The sequence below is a fragment of the Petaurus breviceps genome, unplaced genomic scaffold (assembly GCF_028583685.1).
Source record: "Petaurus breviceps papuanus isolate PSGF00001 unplaced genomic scaffold, PetGlider_PUasm1.0 91041, whole genome shotgun sequence".
NCBI classification, from domain to species: domain Eukaryota; kingdom Metazoa; phylum Chordata; class Mammalia; order Diprotodontia; family Petauridae; genus Petaurus; species Petaurus breviceps.
The window spans coordinates 40,307,560-40,334,903 of record NW_027187400.1 but is presented as its reverse complement, the minus strand read 5'-3'; the positions used below and the strand labels follow the sequence as shown (position 1 = coordinate 40,334,903).

General features: G+C 46.3%; 3 protein-coding genes across 9 annotated transcripts in view; 1 reads left to right on the top strand and 2 right to left on the bottom strand.

Annotated features, from left to right (window-relative positions):
- Positions 1-27,344, bottom strand: part of LOC138154540 (cytochrome c oxidase subunit 7A1, mitochondrial-like) — a 259,360-nt gene that overhangs the window by 29,880 nt on the left and 202,136 nt on the right. The window lies entirely within an intron of this gene.
- On the top strand, positions 1,836-3,955 carry LOC138154038 (cytochrome c oxidase subunit 7A1, mitochondrial-like). 2 transcript variants are annotated; one of them, XM_069078474.1, is made up of 4 exons: positions 1,836-2,140; positions 3,039-3,131; positions 3,411-3,495; positions 3,790-3,955. In XM_069078474.1, exons 1-4 carry the CDS (start codon positions 2,126-2,128, stop codon positions 3,849-3,851), a joined length of 255 nt encoding a protein of 84 aa, XP_068934575.1. In that variant the 5' UTR covers positions 1,836-2,125; the 3' UTR covers positions 3,852-3,955. The 2 variants fall into 2 exon arrangements, 1 of the variants encoding a protein (XP_068934575.1); XR_011166539.1 differs by lacking the exon at positions 3,039-3,131 and having other exon boundaries at positions 3,790-3,839.
- Positions 14,413-27,344, bottom strand: part of LOC138154020 (zinc finger protein 850-like) — a 78,531-nt gene continuing 65,599 nt past the window's right edge. For 4 of the 5 annotated variants that reach the window (XM_069078452.1, XM_069078451.1, XM_069078453.1 and 1 more), the window contains 3 exons: positions 23,997-24,123; positions 23,235-23,321; positions 14,413-16,233 (listed from right to left, as the gene is read on the bottom strand). In XM_069078452.1, coding sequence (XP_068934553.1) covers positions 14,840-16,233; positions 23,235-23,321; positions 23,997-24,123 — 1,608 coding nt within the window. In that variant the 3' untranslated portion in view covers positions 14,413-14,839. Of the gene's footprint in view, positions 16,234-22,085; positions 22,093-23,234; positions 23,322-23,996; positions 24,124-27,344 lie in introns of all 5 variants that reach the window. The other variant, XM_069078456.1, reaches the window with a different exon arrangement.

Genomic DNA, 27,344 nt, shown 5'->3' with positions numbered 1-27,344 from the left:
AGTAAAACTGTAATAATTAGGAACTTCAACTTACTGCTTTCACACTTAAGTAAATCTGACCAAAAAAGAAACAAAAAAGAAATGAAGGATCTAGATGGAATTTTAGAAAAGCTAGACGTGATAGCTATTTGGAGATTATTAGATGGGAATAGAAAGGAGTATACATTTTATGCACATACATACATACACATATTTTATGTATACATATACATAATATACATAATCATAGCTATGCATGGTACCCTCACAAAAACTGATCATGTAGTGGGACATAAAAACTTCACAAATAAATGCAGAAAGAGCAGAAATATTAAATACATTATTTACAGACCAAGAAGTAGCAAAAATTGTATCAACAAAAGACCTTTGAAGCAAAGATTAAGAACCCCTAACTAAATATCAAAATAGAAATACTGAAAATTGAAACACAATTGTGTCTCCCCTCTCCCCACTGAATTAAGAAATAAAACTAGGAGCAGTTTTTTTTTTTTTTTGTTATTTGTTTTGTTTTTTGGAGGGGGCAAGGAAGGGCAATTGGGGTTAAGTGACTTGCCCAAGGTCACATGGCTAGTTTTTGTGTTAAGTGTCTGAGGGGGAATTTGAACTCAGGTCCTCCTGACTCCAGGGCTGGTGCTCTATTCACTGCGCCACCTAGCCGCCCCAAGCAGTTTTTTAAAAGACAATAAAATAGTGACTAGCTAACTTAATTTTTTAAAAAAGAAAACCAAATTAGGGGTGGCCAGGTGGCTCAGCGAGTAAGAGCACCGGCTCCAGTGTTGGGATGACCTGGATCAAATCCGGGCTCAGATACTCAGCACCACACCCAGAAATAACTGGTCGTGTAGCCTTGAGCAAGTTACTTAACCCCGATTGCTTTAAAAAAAAAAAAAAAAAAGAAAACCAAATTACTAGCATCAGAAATGAAAAAGTTGAATTCCAACAAAGGAAAAAGAAATAAAAGGGAGCAGCTAGGTGGCGCAGTGAATAGAATGGCCCTGCAGTCAGGAGGACCTGAGTTCAAATTCGACCTCAGATACTTAACACAAAAAACTAGCTATGTGACCTTGGGCAAGTCACAACCCCAATTACCTGCAAAAAGAAAAAGAAACAAAAGAAATTATTAGGAACGATGTGCCCAATTGTTTGCCAGTAAAACCATAATTTAAATGAAATAGATGAATATTTACAAAACTATAAAATGCCTAGATTAACAGAAAGTAATTAACTAGAAATTGAGGACTTAAATAATCCCAGAGGAAAAAAAACACCTAAGGACCAGATGGACTAACACGTGAATACTATCAAACATTTAAAGGAAAATTGATAGAATACTACATGAACTGTTGGAAAAAATAGGAAAAGGAGTCTTATCAAAATTCGGGGGAGAAAGAGGGAAGAGGAGAGAGAGGGGAAGAATGGAAAAGTGGAAAGGAGGAAAGGGGGGGAGGAGGAGGGTAAGGAGGAGGAAGGACAGGGAGGAGAGGTGAAGTAGGAAAGAGGAGGGAGAAAGAGGAAGGAGAGGTAGAAGGAGGAGGAAGAGGAGGAGAAGGGAAGAGGATGCAGATGAGGAGGGAGGGGAGGAGGGAGAGGTAGGAGAATGAAGAGGCGAAGGAGAGGGAAGGAGGAGGGAGAGGAGGAGGAAGAGCAGGAGGAATCCTTCCGGCTCTCTTCTGACTTTCACACAGTCAGCCTACCTAGAGGCAGGGCTGTGGAACTAGCCTGGGACAAATCGGGACCCTGACTCTGGACAGGTGTCAAGGGACACCTGTCCCGGATGTGTCTCCTTTCCCTCTCGCTCCAAACCCAACCAAACCTGCCCCAGGAGCCTTTAGGGATCAGAAGTGCCTTCCTCTGATCCATCACTGGCCCCTCTCCTTTCCCCTTTGGCCAATAGAAAGCCGGATCGCGCCTGAGGTCACACCCCCAACCAGTGAAAGCCTTTTCTGTGGGGTTGCTCCGGCTTTTACTCGGACCAAGCCTGAAGGACACGCAAGTGTGGAAGGTGTGGAAGGCGCGCGGCGCGCGAGGCCGAGAGAATTCCTCTTGCTGGCCGAGGGTTAAAGGAGAAGCCGGCCTCGTGCCCTCGGTCTGTTGGAGTAGGGCCTTGTCACGGATAGGACGCATCATGAGGGGCTTGCTGGTGAGCACCCCCAACCCCTCTGACCCCCCGACTTGGGACCCTTTCCTCATCCCCTTACGACCCCAGGCAGGGACAGAACCGTCTCCTATACCCTGGCACAAGAATTTTCAGGTTCCTTACCAGCACTGTACGAACAGGCAGCCCGGGTGACAGGGACAACTTCTTTATACGCTCAACAGCGTGGCCCACCCCAGCAGTAGGGGATGGACGCGTGTCTCTCCCAACTCCGTCCACGAAGAGTCTCACCTCCTGAGCTCGGTGAGCCAGAGCTGGGGGAAGATGAGGCAGCAGGTTTGGTAAGGTCTGGGAAGGCTCAGACTTGGAAAGGAAGGTATAGTTGTAGCCAAAGAAAAAGAAAGCTTAAGCAGCTACCGAGATCTTTAGCGCAGCCATTTACACCAGACCTTAGCGAACCAGCAATTTTTAGGGGTCAGTTAATTAGCATTTGTTAAGCTCCTACTCTGCCTTATTAGATAGAATAAAGAGAAGCGGGTGAATTCCGGGGAACTACTCAAAGTCCAAAACATTTTCTTTTGTAGCTGAGAAGAAATTGGAGGGAGGGAGGAACGGAAGGAGACTGTCTGTAAAGTTACCCAGAAAAAGAAAGAAATATAATTAACAGCAAATGTAGCACCAAATGGAGTCAGCTCTATTCTCCCCCAAAAGCCGCTTTCAACACCTCCCATCCTTGCACCCCACCTCCAATCTGGTACGTGTGCAGAGGATTAATGAGGTTCCATCCAAAGCTGGTATTCTTCTGCAGGGGCCAGAAGCCAGGATTTACCACCCCACCCCAATCTGATCGTAGACCCTCCCCTCGGCTCCCTCCAATACAGGGTTCCCTGTAAACCCTGGGGCCTGCCTCATGCTGTCCACTGTGTGCCCTCACCCCCTTTAGGTGTCCCATTCCAGAGCACTCCTCCGATCGTTCAGTTCCAGTGCCAGAAACCTCTTTGAAAACAAAGTAGCAGAGAAACAGAGACTTTTTCAGGTTGGGGGGAGCCCAGGACCTGCCCCCTCTTTGTCCAAGGACTCCAACGGCCCCTTTCCTTGGGATTCCCCTTCAACTCACAATTCTGTCCTCCCCCCCCCAGGGACCCCAACATATTCCCCTGTGCTCTGAGGGACACTGATTTCTTGTGGGGGGCTGAGATCCAAGGGGCAGAGGGAGGAAACCCCTCCAGAACTCCAGGCTATAGAAGTTTGCCTTAACCCTTGGGAGTGAGGGCAAAGACTCTGCCTTCACCTTTCCTCATGGTTTCCATCCTAGGAAAACAATGACCTTCCAGTCTACCTGAAGGGTGGGGCCACAGATAGATTACTATATAGCCTAACCATGGCCATGACTGTGGGAGGTGAGTTACCGGGAGGAAAGGGAAAGAGGGACTGACATTGAGTTACTGGGGTGTTTAAACCCTAGACTAGGGGAGGCTTTCTGTTCAGGGTGTGAGGACTCCCAATTCTTTCTGGGCACCTGGGTCTAGTGGGTCCCCAGAGTGGCCCAGCTTCTGGGGACTCCAAACTAGGTGGGTGGGGATAAGGTGGGGAGGGGAGCTGAGTGCTGCTGGAGCCTGGGGATCTGGGAGAGAGGAGGTCAGGCACAAGTGGGGGCACCCCTCATTTTTCCCTTTCTTCCTTCACCCTCCTAGGAACTGGCTATTGTCTCTTTTTCTTTGGCTGGGCCTCCTTTCCCCGTAAGAATAAAAAGTAAGACAACCCAAGAAGATGGGCCTGGAAAAGGTGGGACCAGAAACAGGACTGGGGTGAGGGCTGGGGTTGGGAGTCAGTAAAGCCTCCCCTCAGGGGGACAGCTAACTCAGAGTCAGAGGTTGTCTTTTGTTCTGTCCCTATGGGCACCCCAGGACCCCCACCCCCACCCCCAGCAGCCTCTCCAAAGCCCCTAAACTAACAATTTGTGTATCAAAACAGCCCTCTTCCCCCAGTTCCAATAGAACACCAGTAGAGGGTAGGTTGGGGGAAAAAGGTATTTTCTCATCAGTAGCATCTTTCTGGGAGAGGATGAGATCCCTTAGAGGTCTTGTCTCTGTCCCATGTTTCCAATAGCTTCTTCTCATATGCCTTCATTCTGAAGCTCTGCCCAGATCCTTGGGCTCATTGTGATGCTTCCTCCCCCCTCAGGCCTGGGAATTCCTTTTTTCAGGGGGTCCTAAGCCACAGGGGAAAGTTGGGGGCAACAGGATTCAAAAGGGTCATCCTGGTCCCGTAGCAGGTGAAGTGGTCTGTAACCCCCATCTCCCTGCTTGGCACAGGGTGTCTGGGCTTTCAGCCCTCTAGGGCAGACCTTGGACAGTTCACACCTATTCTCTGCCAGTAGTCTCCACTTCAATTCAGTCTTTATCATTCAACCAACTAGTATTTATTACATGGATACTACGTGCTAAACACTGCTAGGCACTGGAATTACAGAGCCAAAAAAATAAATAGTCCCCCTGCCCTCATTACGCTCTGGCAGAAGAGCCATACATAAAAATATGTAAATGCAAAATATTTGAGGGGCAAGGCACCAGAAGCTGGAGGGAATCAAAAGAGGGCTCCTGGAGGGTGTGGCATCGAAGCTTTGTTCTGAAGAAAGTTGGTGATTCTAAGAGAAGGTGAAGAGGGAGGACACTCCTGGCATGGGGCATAGCCTGTGCAAAGGCAGGGAAATTAGCGATGGAATATCGTGTGTGTGTGTGTGTGTGTGTGTGTGTGTGTAAGAACGTCAATTCGGCTGCCTTCCCGACTACATGAAGCTTTCAATGCTTATTCTGTGCAAAGCTCACATGTTCCAACTGGGGAAACAGCACCCATGGCAGGGTCCAGCTGCAAGCCAGATGGGAAGGTCCCACATGGTCCCTAGGGTCCAGGGTCAAAGCAGATGGTGACATCTCCTTTTTAATGTCATTTTCACTAAGAAAACCATGTCAGTTTCTGATGTGGAACCATGACAGTGACAAGGACTTCTGGTGGCAAGAACTTTCCTTTCTGGATCTTCAGTAGCTATGAGAGAAGGAGGAAGTGGAGGAGAGGGAGGAAGAAGTGTGGGGAGGGGGATAAAGGAGAGAAGGAGAGGGAAGAAGACAGAAGGAGGGGAGGAGGAAGAGGTGGGGGGAGGGGGATAAAGGAGAGAAGGAGAGGAGAGAAGATGGAAGGAGGGGAGAGGGAGGAGGAGGGGAGGAGGAAGAGGTGGGGGGAGGAAGAAGAGAGGGAGGGGAGGGGGAAGGGCAAGAGGAAGGAGTGGGGGGGACCAGGTGGGAGTAAAAAGGGGAATTAGCCCTTTCTAAGAAGTAAGGGACAGAAAACACTTCGCTTAGCCCAACATTTAGAGATACCCAGCACTAAATATGCTGGAGTGACAGCTGGAGGAATGGGTGATTATCATCAGTCCCTTGTCCCTTTGCCACCTTAGGTAACAGTTGGTCAGGCCAGGGCGGCCTCAATGCCCTGAGCTGCTGTCCAGAGCTGAGAGGCCACTGGAAGGCATCCATGACTTCCCTCAACCCGAGGGGCTGTTCAGAAATGCCCCTTTCCCTCTCAGGATAAGGCAAGGAGGAGGAGCCCATTCCCAGGGTGGGAGGCAGGAGAGGAGTCCTCATTAGTCCCACTATCTCCCAGATGCTGGAAGGTCCAAGTATTTCCTGGCTTCTTGACTGTCCCTTGGGGGCTTAGGGCACATTCTCCTGTAGAGACAACAGGAAACTCACAGAACTCTTAAAACCATGTTTCATCTGTCCTGTGACTTAACATGGCTTCTGTGTGCTAGCCTGGGAACTGACACCCTTTGGAAAATTGTTATTGTTCAGTCATCAGTCATGCCCAACTCTCTGCGACTCCATTTGGGGTTTTCTCAGCAGAGATACTAGAGGGGTTTGCCATTTCCTTCTCCAGCTCATTTTACAGATGAGGAAACTGAGGCCAATAAAGTGAAGTGACTTGCCCAGGGTCACACAGCCAGTAAGTGTCTGAGGCCGGATTTGAACTCAGGTCTTCCCAACAACAAGCCTGGCACTCTCTACTGTGCCACCTCGGGGTCTGCTACTTATTGCCTACCTGATCTGGGTTACTTAGCCTCTCTCTGCCTTGATTTCCTCATTTGTAGAATGACAGAATTAGACTAGATGTTTCCAGCATCCCTTATGGGTCTGGATCCTACCGTTTCTTAGTTTGGGTCATGGAAACCCCTGGGAGGCCACCCAAGAGCAGGCACTCTTCATCTTTGTACCTTGAACCCCTTGGGTGCCAGTCTGGTGACATCTGGGGACTCTTTAGGAGGCATAACATGAAATACATAGGAGAGCAATTATACCCAAATACAGCTGTGTGGTCACTCAGGCCCTCACGGACCATCAGATTCAATCAACGTCATTAACAGAGTAAATGAACTCAACTTCCAAAGTCTAAACAAGAGGATATTAACGCCAATAAAATGTTACTTAGTTCTGCCTCCAGAGCCATCATGGCAACCAGCCACACCAGGTCAGGAAGGCATTCTCCAGGGAGATTTCTGACACCTCAATTCCCCCTAGGCTGGGCCTAGGAGACAGGGAAGCCCAATGGCCTCCCCACCCCCTTAAGGGACCAGTTCCCCCCCCCCTCCCCCTGTTGAGCCACCACCTGTTCTGGGCAGGCTGAGAAGGAGGAAGGAAGAAAGAGGGGAACTGGGACAAAAGGGAAAAGAGGAGGAGGCGCCAGCTGAAGCCCTGTGAGTGGGCAAGCCCACCCCCGCCCCTGCTCTCACTGGCACATGGGCACCGAGGGCTGGCTCATCCATGGCTCAGTGGGTTCACTTACCCTCCATGTCCCTGGCACAGCCATCAAAGTGAAGCTGCAGCAGCAGCAATGAAATCATGGCCATGGCTGCATAAAACACAGGATTCTGAACAAATTATGGCATGTGAATGAATGATGTGCCATAAGACAAAAGGAAAAGGGGCTGTTTTAGTAAAGCCCCTGGGAAGACCTGGATGAACTGGTACACTGAAGTGAGTAGACACAGGACAAGAACCAGGAAAAAACAAACTTTGGAGGCCTAAGCGGCGATCCTCAACCTGATGGCCAACTGTGACTCCAGAGGACCATGGGGCGGGACTAACGACACAGAACGAAAAACCGACATGGGAATTTGTTTTGACTGTGCATTTCTGTGCCAAAGTTTCTTTTTCTATTTCTCTCCCCCCCCAGGGGGTGGGAGGTGGAGTGTTTGCAGGAGAACAGGAAGAAGAGAAAATTCATTCATTGAAAAAATTTAATAAAAGAAACTAGGTATCTCTCTTTCCACAGTCTCTTCTATTATGGAAGAACTGGGGTATGGCTCTTAAGGGTTATTGTGAGGACTGAATAATCTATGTAAAGTCATAATATATATGAAGACAGACAACAAGAAATAGCTTCAGGCTGTGGATGAACTTAGTAGGCCATCTTTTGTCTCAATTCTTACCTAGTCCTTAGTCATTGAATGGTTGTTGCCTCACACAAACTGGGCCCTGGGAAAGACCTTAATTTAGAAAAACCAAGATCATCCACTGAATCCCAGGCAGTCACCAGTCCACTTGACCTTTGTCCTTCCACTAGACTTTGATGACTCTGCAGGAGAGAGTGAGGTTGATGACTTTGTATAGCTCTACCTCACTTAAATCCAATTTAGGGCGAGTCAATACATCACCCATGATGCCATTGATGCTCTTTCATAATGAAGGACAAGCAACAGAACACCAGGCCTGGAGTCAGGAAGACCTGAACTGAAATCTGACCTCAGACATTTACTTGCTGTGTGACCCTGGGCAAGTCACTTAACCCTGCTGACCTCAATTTCCTCATCTTTAAAATGAGTTGGTGAAGGACATGGTAAATCACTCCAGTATCTTTGCTAAGAAAACCCTAAATAGGGTCACAAAGTGTCTGACATAACTGAAAAGCAACCATCTCCTATTTGCTTATTTAGTAATTTATCTCATTTTCTCCAGAGAAGTTCCCTGGAACCATTACAGATAATAGCTGTCTAGTCTTGACAACTTTCCAGACCATTACCAAGAGAGAACATATTGATATTTATCAGGTTTTCCTTTCAGAATGGCATAGGATTGGGAGATTGCTATCCTCATACAGATGTCTGTGTGAGGATAAACCTTTGGGCTGGTCTTGGAGAGCAGATACAGGCTGTTGTCAGGCCTGGACTTAAAGTCTTGTCAGCTTAGTAGGACCTTCTGGACTTTGTGTTCCACCAGCATAACATTCAGGGCCCAGGGTCATCTCCAAGCTGCTGGGAAATCAAAGGAGAGGTATTTATTTATTTATTTATCTATTTATCTATTTATTTATTCATTCATTCATTCATTCATTCATTTATTTATTTATTTATTTATTTATTTATTGCCTTTTGGAGGGCAATTGGGGTTAAGTAACTTGTCCAAGGTCACACAGCTAGGTTTTTTGTGTGGGTATTAAGTGTCTGAGGCCGGAATCAAACTCAGGTCCTCCTGACTCTGGGGCCGGCACTTTTACTCACTGTACCACCTAGCAACCCCTTTTTAAATTTTATTTTTTGCTTTTTAGAGGGCAATTGGGGTTAAGTGACTTGCCCAAGGTGACACGGCTAGTTTTTGTGTTAAGTGTCTGAGGCCGTATTTGAACTCAGGTCATCCTGACTCCAGGGCCGGTGCTCTATTCACTGTGCCACCTAGCTGCCCCAAAGGAGAGGTATTTATAAAGAAATACAGTTTTGTGGCTCATTCCTAAGATCCAAGGTTACTGTTAACTTTAGGAATGTCAGATGTTCAAGTCTACAAATATTTATTAAGAGTCCACTATGTGCAAGGCCCCGTGGAGATACAAAGATAAAAAAAAAAATAAGCTTTCAGTCTTAACAGGTTGAGATGACAGCTAAACAAATAACTCCAATACAAATCACCAGGCCCAAATCAGTTGGAGAGGCCCAAAGGGCCTAGGAACTCCACTGAAGGAGGAATCACTCCCAGCTGTAGGGAGGTGGGAAGGCTTCATGGAGGAGGCAGCACCTGAGACCTTGTGACCAAACAGGGAGTCCCGTGAATTTTTTGTTAGTCCTCCATTTTTCAAGAGGACCAATGATGTCATGGGATGAAATAAGACCAGACAAGAGGGAGAAAACTTTTATTCTTCATAATAAAGGATGGCTTCCTGGGGAAGCTAGGGAGGAGAAAGAGATTTGTAAATGAAGATGAGGGGGGGAGGGGGGGCAGGGAGACCAATTTCTTAAAAAAAAAAAAGAGATTGGTAAATGTCAAAATGAAAGCAAAGACATTCTGATACCTTGGGGACACTGTCAAATTAAACTGAAAAAAATAACAGTAATAAGGAAAAAAAAATTTGGAGCCAAGAAAACACAATCACCATAACAATGTAAATGAAGACCACAGCATTCTAGGCAAGAATGGCGGCCAATCATACACCATATTCTCAGACCTGGGATATAAGCTTCCTATTGAAAGTTGATAAGCTGTTTTGGGGAAAATACTTTGTAACAGGGTTTGTTGGGAAGGGGGCCTATTGTGTCAAAGCAAAATATATCACTTGTGGGGTCCTGATTGGGAAAAAGTCATAAAATACAGTCACAAGTGAAAAGCCATAAAAACATGAACTCTGTGAAAGGTGCAAGCCTGAACATAGTGACCTATTTACAATCATAACTTAGAAACTGAATGATATTTTAGACACTGAGTCATAACTTCAGATACTACGTATGACCTATATGTGACCAGGAAGGACATGATCGATACACAAATTCATGTTTGGGCTTAGCTCCCAGGCTCATTACTAAGCAGAAACCCCAAAACATCCATCAATCAGTGGTCATATACTCTCCAGCTCTTCCCGCCTTTGTCCTTTTTCTATAATTGGGATTTTGGGGTTCTTCATGGGGATCCAGTGAACTGTCTGGCTGCCACCCCAGACCATAGATTGCCCCTGTTTATAAGTATTCATAACAATTGATTAAACTACTACCTATAATAAATCTGGAGATGCTTGGCCTCTTCCTTTGGTATAAAAAGTATGACCTATGGTTATGGGGGAAGGACAGGGTTCCCCGGTCAGGGGAATTCTGGAGCTGACATCATTACATTTAAAAATAGGGCTAGAAAGGGAGGTTGAAGTGAGCCTGTGAGGGTGGTATGGGCACAAACGTCAAGCTGTTTGGTTTTTAACCCAGAGGCAGTAGGAAATGCTCCTGCACTTATGAGTAAGAGAGCAAATTCATCTTAACAGTGGATTTGAAAAGTGCCCGCATCTCCCTTTCATGTGTCATTGGGGGGAGGGGCTAGGGAGGTAAGGGATTGAAGTACAAAGAAATTTAGGGGATGGGAATAAAAGGGAGGAATAAAAGAGGCACATGGTGGGGACTGAGCAGGGAGAGAGGTGGGGATGTAAGCCCAATACTCAGTCCTTCACCATTGCACTCCTAGCAAATTCATGGAAGATCAGGCCATTTTGAAAAGGTTGTCCTGTGACTTAATAAATAGAAGTGGGGAAAGGAGGAAGGTGAGGAAAGGGAGGTTTCAGCTTATAGAGATCTGAAATGGACAGCATTGTTCACCCAGGGTGGGTTGTATAGGAGACATTTCTTGAGTGGTAACTAAGAGCCTCCTTCCATCTGGACTCTTTGGGGGTGACTGGTGCCAAGATAATTTACCTCTCCAAACGTATATAAAAAGAAGGATGGTCATTGTGGTCTGAAGGCCTTGCCCAAGGTCCAAATCTTTCTGGCCCTCACTAACTGGTTGGGCTGGTAATGACCAAAACAAAGAACAGAATCTGGAGACCAGAAGGGACAAGGGTAAAGGGAACAAGATATAAGGGGCAGAGGGGGAAAAGCTGAGGCCAAAAGGGACCAGCCTCTCATGCTGACCTTGCTCTTCATGCCACCCAATGGGAATCCCAGTCTCCTCCCCAGGAGAGAATCTGAATGATAAAGTCAGTGCACAAACTTAAAAAAAATCATGCTGAACCTCTTTAAAAAGTCTCCTGGAAGAAGCTTCTGAGGTTCGTCAGGGGCCCAGTCATAAAACTGTCCAACTATTCACCAAGAGAGAGGAATATTGAGAGAGTGAGTTAGGAGCATTCAGGGAAGGCTCTGATGGTAAAGATGGTAAAGAACTGCTCTACAGATGTTGTCCTGTGGAGTAATTCCACCCTAGGGGTGTGGGGTATGTGTCTTTCTGACGAGCTGAGAGGCAGGGAGCCCTCAGAGTCCAACTTCTTATAACTCTGAAGGCTACGTTAGGCCTTACTGTGAAAAAGTGAATGCGGTCTTGGCATAAGGATAAGCAAAGCAGGGAGAACTGGGAGAGAAAGGGGTGGGCACAGCTGGAAGCAGTTAAAATAGCATCTGCCATTCCTTTCTCCCTGGTTTGCAGTGGCTTCTCTATGATCTGGCCTGAAGCTGTTCAAATCTGGGAACAGGGAAAGGCCCCTATAGAAAGGTCCCTGATCAGCAGACAGACAGAAGGCCTGGACTGCTCTTCCTGTACTACACCTGCACATACACACAGACACACAGACACATACTCACATGCCAAAGCGGAAATAACTATGTCTACAAGGCAGTGAGCACCATTTCAACCCTCCAAGGTCTTCTCAGGTCTCATGATCTGAGAGTGGGGGAATCTGCATCCTCCACTAATTCAGGGGTATGAAAATACTGATTCCCAGCTTCTTTCTTCAGGTCCACATCCTTCCCATCCCACTAAGAACTGGAGACAGTCCTGGGGCCTTCATGAGTCCAGAGATTACTCTGATAAAGAAGTCTTCCTGCCCTCCCACCAGCTCCATGTTTGGATAAGACCCCAGGGAGTGTAGGCCTAAGCCTAGATCTGTGTGCTCACAACACAGAAGGGGAGAGGAGACAGCAGGGAGATAATGTGCGAGTACTCATGGGGCCCAGGAGCCACCATCAAATCAGAGTGCCACCAAACTGAGCAATGGAGAACAGCCTAAGAGGGCTCAGTCAGATAGGTCACTTTAGGGCTTATCCAGTAGCTTCTCTGTCTGTCTGTCTGTCTGTCCCACGCTCTGTAGTTTCTGCTCACTTTTACTTACAGATATCTCTGACCACTTATAACAGGTCTTATAGGCAGGTGTGAACCGTTTCTGAATTTTCCAGGTAAGCATCAATCTTTGATGCAAGTGAGACAACATGGGTACAGATCAGTCTGTATAAAAAGGGGGAGAAGAGAATGGTATTGGGGCAACCACACTCTCTGGTGAGCAGAACAAAGGAGGTGTGAGTTTAACAGAATCAGAAGCAGTTTTCCATATGTAGCATCCTGAAGGCACACACAAGTTTATATTCCTGGATGTAGGAAAGCATCATCTTCCAGGTTCTGAAAAATGAACTTCGTTTGGTCTGCTCACACAACGTTCTTCTATTTCTATTAGTGGAAACATCTGTCTCAGAGGCAGTGGGGAGTGAGCCCAGGAAGCAGCCGGGGACTTGCAACCCACAAATGTGGGAAAACCAAAGGTTCTTCCCAAAGCAGAAAGAAGAGCCAAGACTTCGGTGAGCACTGGTCAATGAGAGCTGCATTTGGTGTTAAGGGCATTTAATATGTGATTAGGTGTTGCCAATCCCTTCAGCCTTGCTCTAACTGGTGTACTACTATGCTAAGAAGCAAGGGAAGAATTCTTGGAAGAATTGCCAACATCTACAGGGTTGGCTCTGCCGCCCTAAACATACAATGTGACAAGTAGAAAATCGCCTAGGTTGACAACTGAAAAAAAAAACAACATTTCCTGACTCCCACTGTTCCCGTGACATGGATTTTCTTGGGAAATGGGCTGCCTCTAACATCCCCGGCAGTAACTTCATTTTCCTGTGCTACGGTCCCTGTTGTTTTTTCCCAACAACATCCCATCCCTGAAGTCCATCTATTCACCTCTCTGCTCTCCCAGGGTTTGTTCAAGCCCTTTCCAGACTGGAGATGGCCTGGTATTTTCCTTTGTCAATTTTCAAATATGCCTTTACTTTCTGTGTCTAGAGTTATGGGAGAGGAGTATGAAATGGACACCAGAGTCTATCTTAATATTTCTTTTTTTTTTTTTAAGCAATTGGGGTTAAGTAACTTGCTCAAGGTTACATGGCCAGTTATTTTGTGTGGGTGCCAAGTATCTGAGACCGGAACCAATCCCGGGTCTCCCGACTCCAGGGCCGGCGCTCTTATTCATTGCGCCACTTGGCCGCCCCTCTATCTTAATATTTCAATAGACCCATTACTTCATGGGTGAGAATATTCCTTTCACCAATCCATCATGCATTCCCTCCTCCTCACTTCCTCATCTTGTGTGATTCTGAACCATCCATCCACGAATCCTGCACTGGTGAGTCAGCTCATACACTGGAGGATTTCCTCTCTTCCTTTTAGTGCCTTGTGGGTGTTGACATAACACATGAGCTGTCCATCTACCATTTCTTTTTCTCACCTCCTATCTCAGTCACACATGTTCTTAATGACATCGTTTACATCACTGTTTTACACAAACCATAAACCATTTCAGGAATCATGGTGCCGCCTACATTATACCAACAGGCTTCTTTCCTTTGTATTTTGGATGACTTGTGATTTCCACTCTTATGAGATTATGGTCATTCAGTAGTCATAGCCCAATAAGTCACAGGATGAATACAGGAGGCAAAGAGGTGTGGCTGGGGGCAGCAAGCACTTTGAAAGCAATGTACATTTTCATCTGTGATTAGAAGCAATGGACTAGGAATCATTTTGTTTGGTCATTCGATCATACACTATTGCAGGGCAGAGAGAAAAGCACCAAAACTCCAAGCCAGAAGAGTAAGAATTAGATGGGAAAGTAAGGTGATCACATACCCATGTCATACTGTAGGGCTAGTTCAGAAACACCCAGTAGGAGTGAGATCGGAAGGAAAATGGAACAGACAACAAGTTGATACTTGGGTATGGAAAGGTTAAACTTGGAGTGAGGCCAAAAAAAGAAGCCTTAAGACACAAAAAGGATTAAGGTTAGACATGTTAGGAAGAGATCTAAATCTAATGAAATTAAAAAGAATCATTTATATATTTGTTATTCCTTTGTTCTGAAAGGTTACCTTTAAATTTTATTGCATCGTTTAGTATTCAAATCTAAGTTATTTTGTGACCAACCACAATTCCAGAGGCTTCATGATGAAGAATTGCTACCCACTTCCTTCCAGAAAAGTGACAGATTCAGAGTGCCAGAGACATATATGCATACCTATGTGTATACATACACACACACACACACACATATATATATATATTTGTTATTGTTGCCACAATCAATGCAGGAATTTGTTTTGTTTGCCTATATATATGTTTTTTCAAAAGGTCTGGTTTTTCTTTCTTTTTCAATGAGGAGGTAGGAAGGAGAGAAAGTGGATTTTTATTAATGGGAAAAATTAAATTAAAAGATTACTTTGACCAAAAAAAGATTTCTATCTTATAGAGTGGATTCATACATTACAGGGTATTAGTTCTATTCTCAGACTGGGGTACAGCCTACTTGAACCTGTATGAGTCTACTGCCCTTGGACACTGCTAAAGTAAAAGGTTTCTCCCCCCACCCCAACCTTTTTATTTTTCCATTCGCATCCCAATATCCCATAATTGCTGACAAAAATATTATCTGGATTCTTGGGTATTAAAGTGAAAAATCTAAGTTAAATTTCCCTCCCTTTCATTGTACTCCCAGGGCTAATTCTGCGGTGTGCAGTTTTTGATGCTTGGTGAGGGCTGCACGCCTACTGAAGGCACTCCCACATTCATTACATGCATAAGGTTTCTCTCCAGTATGAATTCTCTGATGTTGAGTGAGGAATGTCTTCCGACTGAAGGATTTCCCACATTCACTACATTCATATGGCTTCTCTCCAGTATGAGTCCTCTGATGGTAAGAAAGGGATGAGCTCTGGCTGAAGGCTTTCCCACATTCATTACATTTGTAGGGTTTCCCTCCAGGATGTGTTTTCTGATGTGAAAAAAGAGCTGAGTTCAGTCGGAAGGCTTTCCCACATTCACGGCATTCATAGGGTTTTTCTCCAGTGTGTGTTTGCTGATGGCGAGTAAGGGTTGAATTCTGGCTAAAGACTTTTCCACATTCACTACATAAATAGGGTTTTTCTCTAGTATGAATTCTCTGATGGGAGTAAAGGGCTGAGCTCTGTCTGAAAGTTTTTCCACATTCGCTACACTCGTAGGGTTTCTCTCCAGTATGAGTTTTCCGATGCTGTGTAAGGACTGAGTAGTATCTGAAGGCTTTTCCACATTCACTACATTCATAAGGTTTTGCTCCAGTATGAATTCTCTGATGTTGAGTAAGAGATGAGCAGTACCTGAAAGTTTTCCCACAGTCAGTACATTCATAGGGTTTCTCTCCAGTATGAATTCTCTGATGCTCAATAATATACGTACTCCGACTAAAAGCTTTCCCACATTCATTGCATTCATAGGGTTTCTCTCCAGTATGAGTTTGCATATGTTGAGTGAGAGATGCATGGTAACTAAAGGCCTTCCCACATTCAGTGCATGCATAAGGCTTCTCTCCAGTATGAGTTCTCTTATGGGAATAAAGGGATGAGATCTGGCTAAAGGCCTTTCCACAGTCATTACATTCATAGGGCTTCTCACCAGTATGAATTCTCTGGTGTTGGGTAAGGCATGTGCTCTGGCTGAAGGTCTTCCCACACTGATGACATTCATAGGACTTCTCTCCAGCATGGATTCTCTGATGCTTAGTTTGGTCTGAATTTGGTTTGAGGCTATTTCCTTGTTTATCACAGTTCTGGGGTCTCTCATCTTCAGGGATTATCTGTGGTGTCACAAAACTCCCCTCAAATTCACCACATTCAGAGACGCTCTCCTCAATGGCAATTTTCTTTTGTGTGATTGTCACTCGCCTCCAATGTCCCTCCTTAGTTCTTTGATCCTTCTCAAACCTGCCCTTACATTTCCAGGTTCCTTTCAACTTGGATTGTAAGGGACCATTCTTTGTAATTACTCCGTGAGGTGATCTTTCTTCAGAACTGTCCCATTTTGGATATAATACCTTGGTCTTGGCCTTGATCTCCCAGGCTGAAAGAAATTTAAAAAAAATGAAATATCCTCTGTGCTCTGTGTTGAGAAAAAAGAAATCACTGTGGTGAGATGGAGATAATGAAGCTGAAAATAACATTTGCCAGGACTTTGATAACTCTCCAATAAAACCCATGCAATCTAAGAAGAACATAACAAGTGGAAAAGGAGAAGTGAGTTGAGGGGCAGAAATCTAGTGTACAGAGAATAAAGTCCATGAGGTGGGAAAAGTGATGGGTGGACAGGTTAACCCGAGGAATTGTGAATGAAAGGAAACAATGCAGTCAATAATGTTATCTCCCTAAATGTTCTCCCTTCTGCCTCCAGTCTATCCTGAATGTTGCTACCAATTTAATTTGCCAAAAATATCAACTTTACTGAATGTATCCCTTGCTAAAAGTCCTCTGGTGGCTTCCTACCTATAAGGTAAAGATGAAACTCATCCTGGAATTTAAGAGCTGTGGCACAATTTGATCCAGTGCTCCTACAGCAGACAGGCTCTTAGGTCCAAAAGCCTAGAACTGGAAAGGCCTTCAGGGGCCATCTAGTTCAACCCCAACATTTTGTAGATGGGGAAATTGGGGTCCAGGGGGTTAAGTTATAGTACACCAAGGAGACGTCTGGGTTTGAATCCAGCTACTGACACTAATTGCACAACCACAGACAAGTCATTTGATCTCTACAAGTCTCAATTTTTTCATTTGCAAAATGAGAATTATATCTACAGTATTACTGGGTTGTTTCTGTGGTTTCTCTGAGTATATAAAGTAGCTTGCCGACCTCAAAATGCATATAATTGCCAGCTATCATTATTATCATTTTACTTAAGCAGTACAAAGCACATCCTTTCCCTCCAGGAGTTTATAATCTACTGGGAGAAGACAGTCGAGCAGACGTGAAACAAGAAGAAAACAAGGTATGGCAATACACAAAGACAAGATTGATGAGAGATTATAAAACCCGGAGGAAAGAGGTCAAGATGAGGTGACTTCATTCACTCAACATTTATTAGACACCTACTTCATGCAGCAAAGGAAAGCTTCGCAGAAGAACCTGACCTGGGCTTTAAATGAAGGGGAGACTTGGAAAGTCACAGATAATCTTGGGGGTGGGAGGGAATATCTCATGTTTACACAGCATTTTGTGACCTATAAACTGATTTCCTCACAAGAACCCAGGAAGAAAGGTCAAAGACAAAGGTGTGAGAGCATGTTGAGCAGCTGTTTTCAGTTGTGTGCCTCTCCAGGACCTCATTTGGGGTTATATGGTTTGCTATTTCTTTCTCTCAGTCATTTTTATAGATTAGGAAACTGAGGCAAACAGGGTGAAGTGACTGGCCCAGGGTCGCACAGCTAGTAAGTATCTGAGGTCACATTTGAACTCAGGTGTTCTTGACTCCAAGCCCAGTGCTCTATGCACTATGGCACCACTTAGCTGCAAATAAGGTTGGGATGGAGTCAAATTGTGGAAGGCCTTGAAAACCAAGGAGTCAGGGTACGTTCCAGAGCAGATTTAGAAGATCTGGATCGCCACACCAGTCAGTGTGATCAGTCTGGGCAGGAGTAACAGGGAAAAAGCAGCAAGTCCACAGGTCAATGGAAAAGAATGGACACGAACTTGGTCACTGACTGCATATATGGTATAAAGGCGATAGAAGGTTCAGGGATGATGCCTTCAGTTTCCAGCCTGAGAGTAAGGAGAGGACTGTACTGTGGCATAATTGTTCATTACTCTTATCACTCTAACATTATTTTACTTAAGAAGAAGATGCAGTAGTGTGATAGTAATGGCAATTAAAGATTCCCCTGTATTGGCTTGGTTTTCAAATTGATTGTGTTAAAACCCAGAGTTTGTTAATCCCACCTGTGGGATGGGCTTGTTGATGTGAAAAGAAAGTCCTGAACTGGGAGGAGCTGGTGATGTAGATTTGGAGAGACACTAGAGAGAGGCGGAAGATCTTTTTGGAAGCAGCACCTCGTGGAGAGAGAGAGAGACTAAGAGAATTGCTGGTGGCCGCTTTGAATTGCCCTGGACTTTTGAGACCTGCCCCCTGAGCTGCCAAGGACTGAGGAGACATGGCTGTTTTGCTGGTACTTTGTCTGTCTGTTTTGATGTTATTTTGCCAGATTTGTCCACTGGTGAAAGACTGTCCTTTTGTTGAAGAAGTCCTGGAACCTGGCATTTGGTTAAGAAGCCCTGAGACTGTCCTGCAGACAGAGTGAATACTGTCCACTGGTGAGGGACAGTACTGTTGTTGCAGGGGTCTGGAGACTGTCCTGCAGACAGAGTGAATACTGTCCACTGGTGAAGGACAGTGCTGTTGTTGCAGGGGTCTGGGAGCCTTTCTGTTGGTTCAGAAGCCCTGAAGAAGGATTTTCTTGTTGTATGTTTACAGAAATCCTGGGAGAGGGCTTTGCTAATGTGTTCAGGGGTTCTAGGACTGTTCTACAGACAGAGGATAAATTCATGAAGGGACTGGCAATGTATCTTGTGGCTTTGCTAAGCCTTGTCTCCCCAGGAACTAAGATTGCTGAGAACTTGCCTCATGTCAAGATGAAGAAAAGACCTCCATTTGGGTATTAAGTGCTGTGTTTAAACTTGATGTAACTCTGGGGTAGATTCAATTGTGATCCTAGGGGTGGGGAACTTTTGACCTTATGTTTGGAAACTAATCTCCATTTGAGAAGAGGGGCTTTGTGGTGGACTTAATTAAGGTATAGCCTAGGGGTGGAGAAGTATTTAGAACAGAAACTTTGTAATTGATTGAATGATTGGAAGGTCCTGGGGTGGGGTAGTCCTTGGAGATTATTTAATCACACTTAGTAAATGCTGTATTTTGAATGATGTCATGTTTTGATCTTCTCTGTTCTTGGTTTGTCACTGAATAAAATAGAGAGCACCTATGCTGGTATTTTGAACCTGGGAAGTTGCCTTTCTTTGGCATTACATTACAAGTAGCTTCCACCTTTGTTCACCATTCCTTCAAAAAAGTCCTTTTGGATTTGGGGTTGGGGTGAATGGGATGCAAAGCAAATACAAACTTTTGTAATTTTAAATGGTTCAAGAAATGACAATATGGGTCTTTCAGAGAAAGATGGTAATGCCATGTCTTATAATATGAATGTATATTTGAACTACGTTTCAGGGTAGCCCCTGAAGAGTGCTGGGGTCTCCAGGCTGGATGAGGTGGACTAGTGATGCCAGGACGTGGAGTTGTAACAACATAAGGGAGTTTTTTGAGTCTAAACAGTGTGTCTGAAAATGAGCTCATCCTGGGATGAGCTGACGGCAGTGGAGACGTTCTAACCAACTACCTGTTAGTAACAGACTTATGAACAAGAGCCGGAGAGAGGAGGCCTTGTTTATAGGCTGAGAGGAGGACCCAAGAGGGGACTGGAATGACTTTTCCAGGGACAAAGGAGGTTTAAAGAGATAGATGAATCCAGGCCTGGAGCCAGCAGGATGAGAGTTTTAAAAGGTCAGACATTAGCTAAGGGATCTCTGGCCAGGAAAGCAGACTGAAGCCCCAACACCATGGAGTTCTCTGTACCTTCCTTTCCTGCCCTAGTTTATACTCTGCACTCCTAAATCCTCTCACCCCCTAGTTAAGATGAGTCCTGTACTTTGCATCAAATCAAATGAGATAATATTTGTAAAGCATTTTGCAAATGTCAAAGGGCTAAGTAAATCCTGGCTATTGTCATTAGTATTTGCATTGGGGTCTGGAAACTGCAAGAGAGGAAGGGAAAGTGAAGAGGGCCATGAAGCCAGGGAGGGAGGGAGGGGCTTTCTTACCCTCTACTACCTCTCTCCTCAGAAGCCTCAGCATGTTGAGGTGGGCTTGTGGTCACCTAAGCTTCCTAAGCTCTGCTACATTCTACCAGGCCTCTAAGAAAGCCTAAGAAAGGAGCTGCTTTGATTATGTATATAAAGGAAACACGGAACAGAATTTCACAGGATGAAGGGTTCTCTTACCCTGGCCCAAGGTGAGCACAAGCAAACAGGGTCACCAGGAAGAGAACTGAATTTATGAGCCAACATCTGTTGGAAGAGAAGCAAGCTGAGGAATTCTAGAAAGAAACTAAGTCAACATAAAAGCGTGTGTGTGACATATACGTATATGCATTTATATATTTACATATGCATATATATTTTGTCATTCAGTTGTGTTCGACTCTCTGTGGCCCCATTTGGGGTTTTCTTGGTGAGGATTCTGGAGTGGTTTGCTATTTCCTCCTCCAATTCATTCTATGGATGAGGAAACTGAGGCAGACAGGGTTAAGTGACTTGCCCAGGGTCACACGGTTAGTGTGTGAGTCTAGATTTGAACTCATGAAGACCAGTCTTCCTGACTATGAGCTCAATGCTCTATCTATCCTGCCACCTAGCTGCCCTTATGCATATATGTGTGTATGCAAACATATACATGTATATGTATACACACACATATACACATATGCATACACATGCACACATATACAGCAGTACAGGATATAAAGTTATTTAGAAAACCCTTAGTGGGAATAGAGAAAGGCCATGAGGAGAGCTGCTTCACAAGACAGCAACGTGCAACGGAAGCTAAAAGCAAGTCTGCGGCGAGCTTGGCGTGAAGCCCAGCTGAGGCGCATCATCTGGGAGCGCTCAGAGACGGAGCTGGAGAATATTCAAAGAGATCACAGAAGATGCTGCACAACAATCTCAGACAGACGCACCTAATAATCCTGCAGCAAAATTCTCAAAGGAAAACCTCAAACTTGTAAAGGAAGAAACATTAAAATGAACCCACCAAGTGCTGGTACGTGGAACATACAAGACAGCGGGAAGAACAGCCGAGGCAGCAGACTCAGGACCGTCTGCACACTGAACTGACCACAACACGACCTTTTATAAAGAAAGAAGGGAATCAAAGGGCCGGAGCTGGTGGAATTTGGGACAGGCCTGGAACTGGCCGAGGAACAAAGTCTTCTTTCTTTGTTGTGTTCCTTCTTTGGGACCCACTCTGACAAAGGCCATGGATCGGGGCCAAGATCTGCCCTGTTCTGTAAGCCTAGTCGAGTGACTGCTGTGTTGACCCGTATTAATAAAACTTGCAATTAAAGAAAAACAACCACTCTGCTGACCCACATGCCGATCTTTTCATCGCCAAAAATGACTAAACACATTGAGTGTGAGCCCAATGAAAGCAGGCGAAGCAAGCAGATCACGGCTGGGCAGCTGCCCAGGCGACCCAAACCCAAGGCTCCCCGGTGTTTACTGGGTGATCGTTAAAAAACCAAACCATATGACTCAAGGGCATAAAATGCAGCCTTAAATCTTTACCATGGTGTCATCCAAGAATATTTCAGTGGAGGCAGTAGAGAAGGAAAAGGATCAGGGAGAGAAGAGACTCCATGACAGATGTGACTAGAAAGATAAGTGGTCCAGTGATTAACAATATCAAACGTGGCACAAAACAGGCCCAAATGAGAGAGAGATTCCCTAGACACAATAAAGCTCTACAGATGCTCATACATGGGGAAGATACTGATGGATTACATTAAGCCCCAGGATGTGACTAAGGCTTCTCAATGAACTCCAGGCCACTAAAAAGAGACCACTAACAAGCTCAAGAGGCAAAAATTAAATGGATGAAGACCTACTCTCCAGGCTAAGGTCTACGCTGGATGGGAAGTCCACTGGATTCATCCAGAACTCTGCCAGATTGGTCTTGCTAACATATACCAGGATGACAGTTCAGTCAAGTTTAGCCTCCTGAGGGAAAGATTATTAATAACCAGGATCTTGGGGAGATTTAGAGCTCCCTTCTAAAGTTCAGTTCTTAAGGATATTGCTGATAAGGAGATCAGACTCACTGGGAAGCTGCTGTGTGGTGCTCAGGCTTGGGTGGGGCATACATTCCTTGAATTGATAGCCTAAAGCTATGGATGGTCCGGTGTAGAAATACTGCCCCCCCCCCAACACAAGGCCGTGTCTAGTCATCCTGATCTGTATTTTACCATTGGACCCAGCTGGCTCTGGAGGAGACAGTGAGGCTGGTAACTGCACAGCCCTCACTTAAATCCAATTCACTTGCAAGTCCTATCATCACCTCCCTGAGGTCATGGTCCCCCTCTAGAACAAGAACAAAGGACCACTTTCTGGATCCAAGAGTTACTCATCTTACTCATTTATTTTAACATAGCCCACCTCCAATCACATTGACCAATTAGATTTGATGGCTGTTTGCTGGACCACCTACTATTCTGAAGGGTGTATAAACTATGAGTCCACAGCCATAATTGTCTTTGCTCTAAAAGAGATGGTCAAATGGCCATCCTTTTGTTAATAACCTGCTGGCCTTATTAATATAATTACCCAGAGACTGTGTCTCTCGAACCTTTTTACACGTTACATTCTTTAGTTCCAAGTTCTCCATAATTTAGCTCTGACCTATCCTGCCCCTTCTTCTCATACTGGTCTCTCTCACTAATCTGAGGCCCTGGCTGGTTAGAGCACTCATCCTGCCCAGAATGCAGCCTTCCTTGTCTTCCTCCTGCTCAGACTGGCCTCCCTTTTCCACCCAATGCCATGTGCTCCCTGCTCCTGGTCATGGCCTCCTCAATGATGCCTTAGCATATTCTCATAGGATAAGGGCGACTTTGCTCCCTGTTTTATAAAGCTTCCCTTCAAATCAGCCCTTTGGTGTTTTGTATCTCTCTACACTCAACAGCATCTGGCACAAGCTTTTTTACTAAATGTTCATTAAACCCAAGGAGTAAGGACTATAAAAACAGATCAGAGAGTTATCTGAATGAAGCCTAGAACCGGCAGAAAGAAAGTCTCTGGAGCTCAGGTGGAAAGGTCCCATCTACAAGTGCAGGCACAGCCCTCAAGCTTACAATGCTGAGCCTGAGAAGAGAACAGGCTTGTGGTGTATGAGGGGACCTGTTTCTTGCACAGACCTCCCCAACACATGCAAGCTGCCCTCCTGGGCAGCAGGACCATCATCATTTGTGACGCACCTGAGCACAGGACTCCTTGCTCCGGCTTCCACAGCTCACCTCCTCGTTCCAGGTGAGAGACCACCTCTGGTTTGGCAAGGATAAGCCCTGTTTGTGAGAAGAGAAATGAGATGGGCCTGTTTGCACTTTGGGGATAAAGAGTCAGCCCAAGCTTAGTCCCAGGCCCCTGGTCTTCAGGGAAGAGTGGACATGAGAGGACAACATGAGGGCAGGTGGGGAGCAGGGGGTGGCCACGACTGGGTTTCCTGGAAGGGTGTTTGTCTCAGAATGATACTTGTCTGCAGACAGCAGTGTGGGAGCTTGCCCCCGTGGAGGTCTCTGCACTGGGAAGGACACTGGGGGACTGAGAACGATGGAGGGGAGGCCTTCAGGCTGACAGAACAATAAAGCTACCCGATTCTGATGAGGTCTCCAAAGCACAGACCTTTCTCCTGGGAGCAGAGAACAGAAGCACCTCATGTATGGACTACAAAGGGTCTGGGACCCTGGGATCACAGGAGCTGGGAGAAACCTGAGGCGGACCCCCTCATTTTACAGATAAGGAAACTGAGGCCTAGAGAGGCTGGTAGCCACAATGTATCTGAGGTAAGATCTGAAGCCAGGTGTCCCTGACTGTAATTTCAGCATTCTACCCCCACACCATGCAGTCCTGAGCCCAGCATCAAGGGGAGAGAGACAGCCCAGAAGCTTCACACCCAACAACCTCAGAGGCCAACATGCCCCAAGGGACTGATTCTGGGCCTCAGAGGAAACCGCCCTTACCCAGTGAGACCAGGTTCCTGTAATTCTCCAGCATCACGTCCCTGTAGAGGTGCCTCTGGGCGGGCTCCAGCAACCCCCATTCATCCTGGCTGAAGTCCACAGTCACGTCCCTGAATGTCACTGGTTCCTGAAACATCAGATGCATTCTGGCTCGTCCAGGGCCATTCCACCACGACCCCACGGTGGAGGAGTGGAACGGGGCAACGTGTGTCAGAGCGCCAGCCAGAGAGCGTCCAGAACCCTTAAGGTTCCAAGTCTTTATCGAGCAACTGTCTTGTGCCCAGTACAAAATCAACGTGACACGGTCATAGGCTCTCTCCTTAGAGGCCAGCAAGTCCCACTGCCCTCGTTTTATAGGTGAGGAAACCGAGGCCCAGTCCAAGAAGTGCCCTGGCTATAGTCAGATGCTTAGGAAGCAAAAACGTCAGGATTTGAACCCTGTGCCCTAGGTGAGCACATCCTCTAACTGGGGGCCGAACTGCGGTGATACTAGGCCTTGGAGTACTTCAAAGTTTGCAGGCATAGACAGAGAGCGCTCCCAGGCACAGAAGAAGCAATCAGAGTGGGATGTGGTAGGAATGGAGGCCTAATGCCCAAACGGGAGGGTCTTCAGAGGCTGGCTGGTCCAACCTGTCCTTACGATTCCCTCTACAACATGTGCCCAACAGCTGTCAGTGAGAGAGGACCCACTACCACAGTGGAGGGGCCTCACCCCGACGTGGGGCAGATGTCCCTCTGTACCTTCTACCTTTGGGGCCAGGAAGAACCCGGCTAAGACAGCCTCTGAGATACCCAGAGATGACGATACCAGACAATGATCACACTTCCCTTAACTCTCCTCCTTCTGCGTCAGACTTCCCCAGTTCCTGAGGCAGGAGACAGGGCAACCTCACCTCCATATTCCTGTAAGCTTTGCCTCTCAAAGCTTCTGGAGGTGGGACTGGAGGCAGGCTGGATTAGGGCGGTTGGGGGGGAGGGTGCAGAGTGGTGCTCAGTCAACAGGGAAATGTGTTTAAGCTGAACCTGCCCATGAGCTTGGTCTAGCAGAGTAAGTTCATGCCAGCTTGGGGGGTGGGGGGGGGGGGTGTCTACAACCTTCCTACTGCCTGTGTATTTCTGAATATTATTTCTGACACAGAACAGAAAGGACTTCCTAGGTGCTGTCCATGAGGTAACACCACTGCTGTCTTGAAGGCATAAGGTTGTCCAAAGCACCATGACTAGACAAGAGAAGGCTGATTTAAATAAGCAAGTTAACCTGCATTCATTGAATTCTCTCTTCCTCATTCCCTGTATCTTTTCAGTCCCAAGGTTGATGATTCTTCTGTCTATGAGGGCATATGAAAAAGTGCTAAATTCCCTTCAAGTCCAGTTAATGGATGATGAACATGGAGAAGAGCCTTCTCTTTGTCTAAGGTTATGGGAAGTGGTGTCTTTCCTGGGGGTTACAGCACGAGCAAGGTTTGTACAGGCAGCGAATGAAGCCATGTACTTCTGATCGCCCGTCTACACGACTGTCTATACAATGGTAAAGCAGCTTTGTTCCAGGCAAGACTGCTAAGGTGGGGCTATGACCCCTCCAGGTTATCTTCATCCCTCATTGCTAAAGCATTGGAGTCGCTATCACTACCTGTGTGTGTACTGAATGGAGGGCTAGCCTTGGAGCCAGGAAACTCTGCCTCTGACATGTACTGGGAATGTGATGACCCTGGACAAGCCATTCAACCTTGTGGTTCTCTAGGCAACTCTAAGACCCTTAAATTATGGAGAGGGTGCTACCCTGCAGTGGAAGATGTGTCCTCACCAGGGAATTCCTGTGCCAGAGCAATCTTAGTGCCAGCCTGCATCCCCTTCCCCACTAACAGGCTGAGGGATGAGCTCCTGGGTACACCCACACCCACACCTACACACACCCACCCACACCCACACACACAGCAGGCTGGGGCAGAGGAGTGAACTTTAGCCAGGTTAACAGTGTCGAGAAGCAAAGGTGGAAGGTCCCTCTGGCCTGAGGGTCCCCATCTCAGCTGTCCTGATGTCCTTTCCCAGAAGCCTCAGCAGGGATGCTGATGGATGAGCTAAGAGGTATGGGGAGATCCCGTGGTCTTGTCCCTCTGCCCGTCATCAGCCTGGATGACAACACCTCCGCTGTCTGGAGCTGCTAGCACAGAAGAAGTCTCAGGGAACACATCTTTTATCAATTACGTTACACTTCCCACTCTCAGCAGATGATTTTGCTTCTTAGTTTAAGAAAGTCGAACTGAGCATATGAATGTAATAATATTACTGCACTATGGGGATAATGTGTATGAAGAATGCAAGGAAATATGGGAAGACACGCATGAAGTGGTGCCCAGCGATGCAGGCAGAGCCAAAAACCAACAGCTGTTACCATCACGACTATGGAAATGAAGGTGCCCTAAATCACAGGAAAAGCCGGCATGGGAGCCCAGAACCAAGTGGCTGATGCCTTGGGAGGCACTCTCGTGCTCTTGGCCTGTCTGCCCACGAATGGAAACCCCAGCTGGTGAGGAGACCCATCAGCCTAAGGCCAGCACCACACTGGGGGAGCAGGCCCTGAGGAGGATTCCATCAGGGTCCCGTCAGGGGTTTGTATAATGGATGGAGGCAAAATGGACCAGTCCTAGAACAGTGCTTCTTTGTTAACTCATTTGGTCCTGCGGTGTTAAAACCGAAGGGTTTGGAGGAACATTTTAACCCCTTGTGAAAGTATGTTTGTCTGATTGATGGTCCTGGGCCTGGCCCAAAGCAAGAAAGCCTCTGATTTCCCAGTCTGAAGTGTCTCCCTTCTCCTGGCCATCCTCTATACCACTGATGGAGTGATACTCCTGAAGTCCAGGGCTGACCACTACACCCCCCCCTCCCCCATAAAGAAACGCAGGTAGCTCCCTACTGCCTTTAGGGTTAAATTCAAATTCCTCTGGCATTTAAAGTCCTTAACAATGGGCCTCCAGCCAGCCTTCCCAGAATGATCCTATAAATACACTCCATGTGAAGAACTTGCTGTTGTCAAACATTTTATTTTCCACCAATGTGCCTTTGCACAGGCCGTACCTCATGCTTGGAATGCCCTCTCTTCTCACCTGTCTCTAGGGTCCCTGGCTTCCTTTGAAGCTCAGCCCAAGTACCACCTTCTCTAGGAGACCTGTCCTGATCCCCTCAGATGCTGGCGCCTTCCACCACCCCAGAAATGACCTGGTATTCACTATGTATCTGTTTGGCATGGACTTGTACATGAACATGTTGCGGCCCCCCCCCCCCCCCCCCCACCCCCCCCCCCCCCCCCCCCACAACACATCTGCAGGGACATTGCTCCATGATGTGTCT

Excerpts from the sequence above, each read along its gene's own strand:
- LOC138154038 (XM_069078474.1), top strand. Across the intron at positions 3,132-3,410 it reads AGAAACAGAGACTTTTTCAG|GAAAACAATGACCTTCCAGT; the intron begins GTTGGGGGGAGC and ends TTTCCATCCTAG. Across the intron at positions 3,496-3,789 it reads CATGGCCATGACTGTGGGAG|GAACTGGCTATTGTCTCTTT; the intron begins GTGAGTTACCGG and ends TCACCCTCCTAG.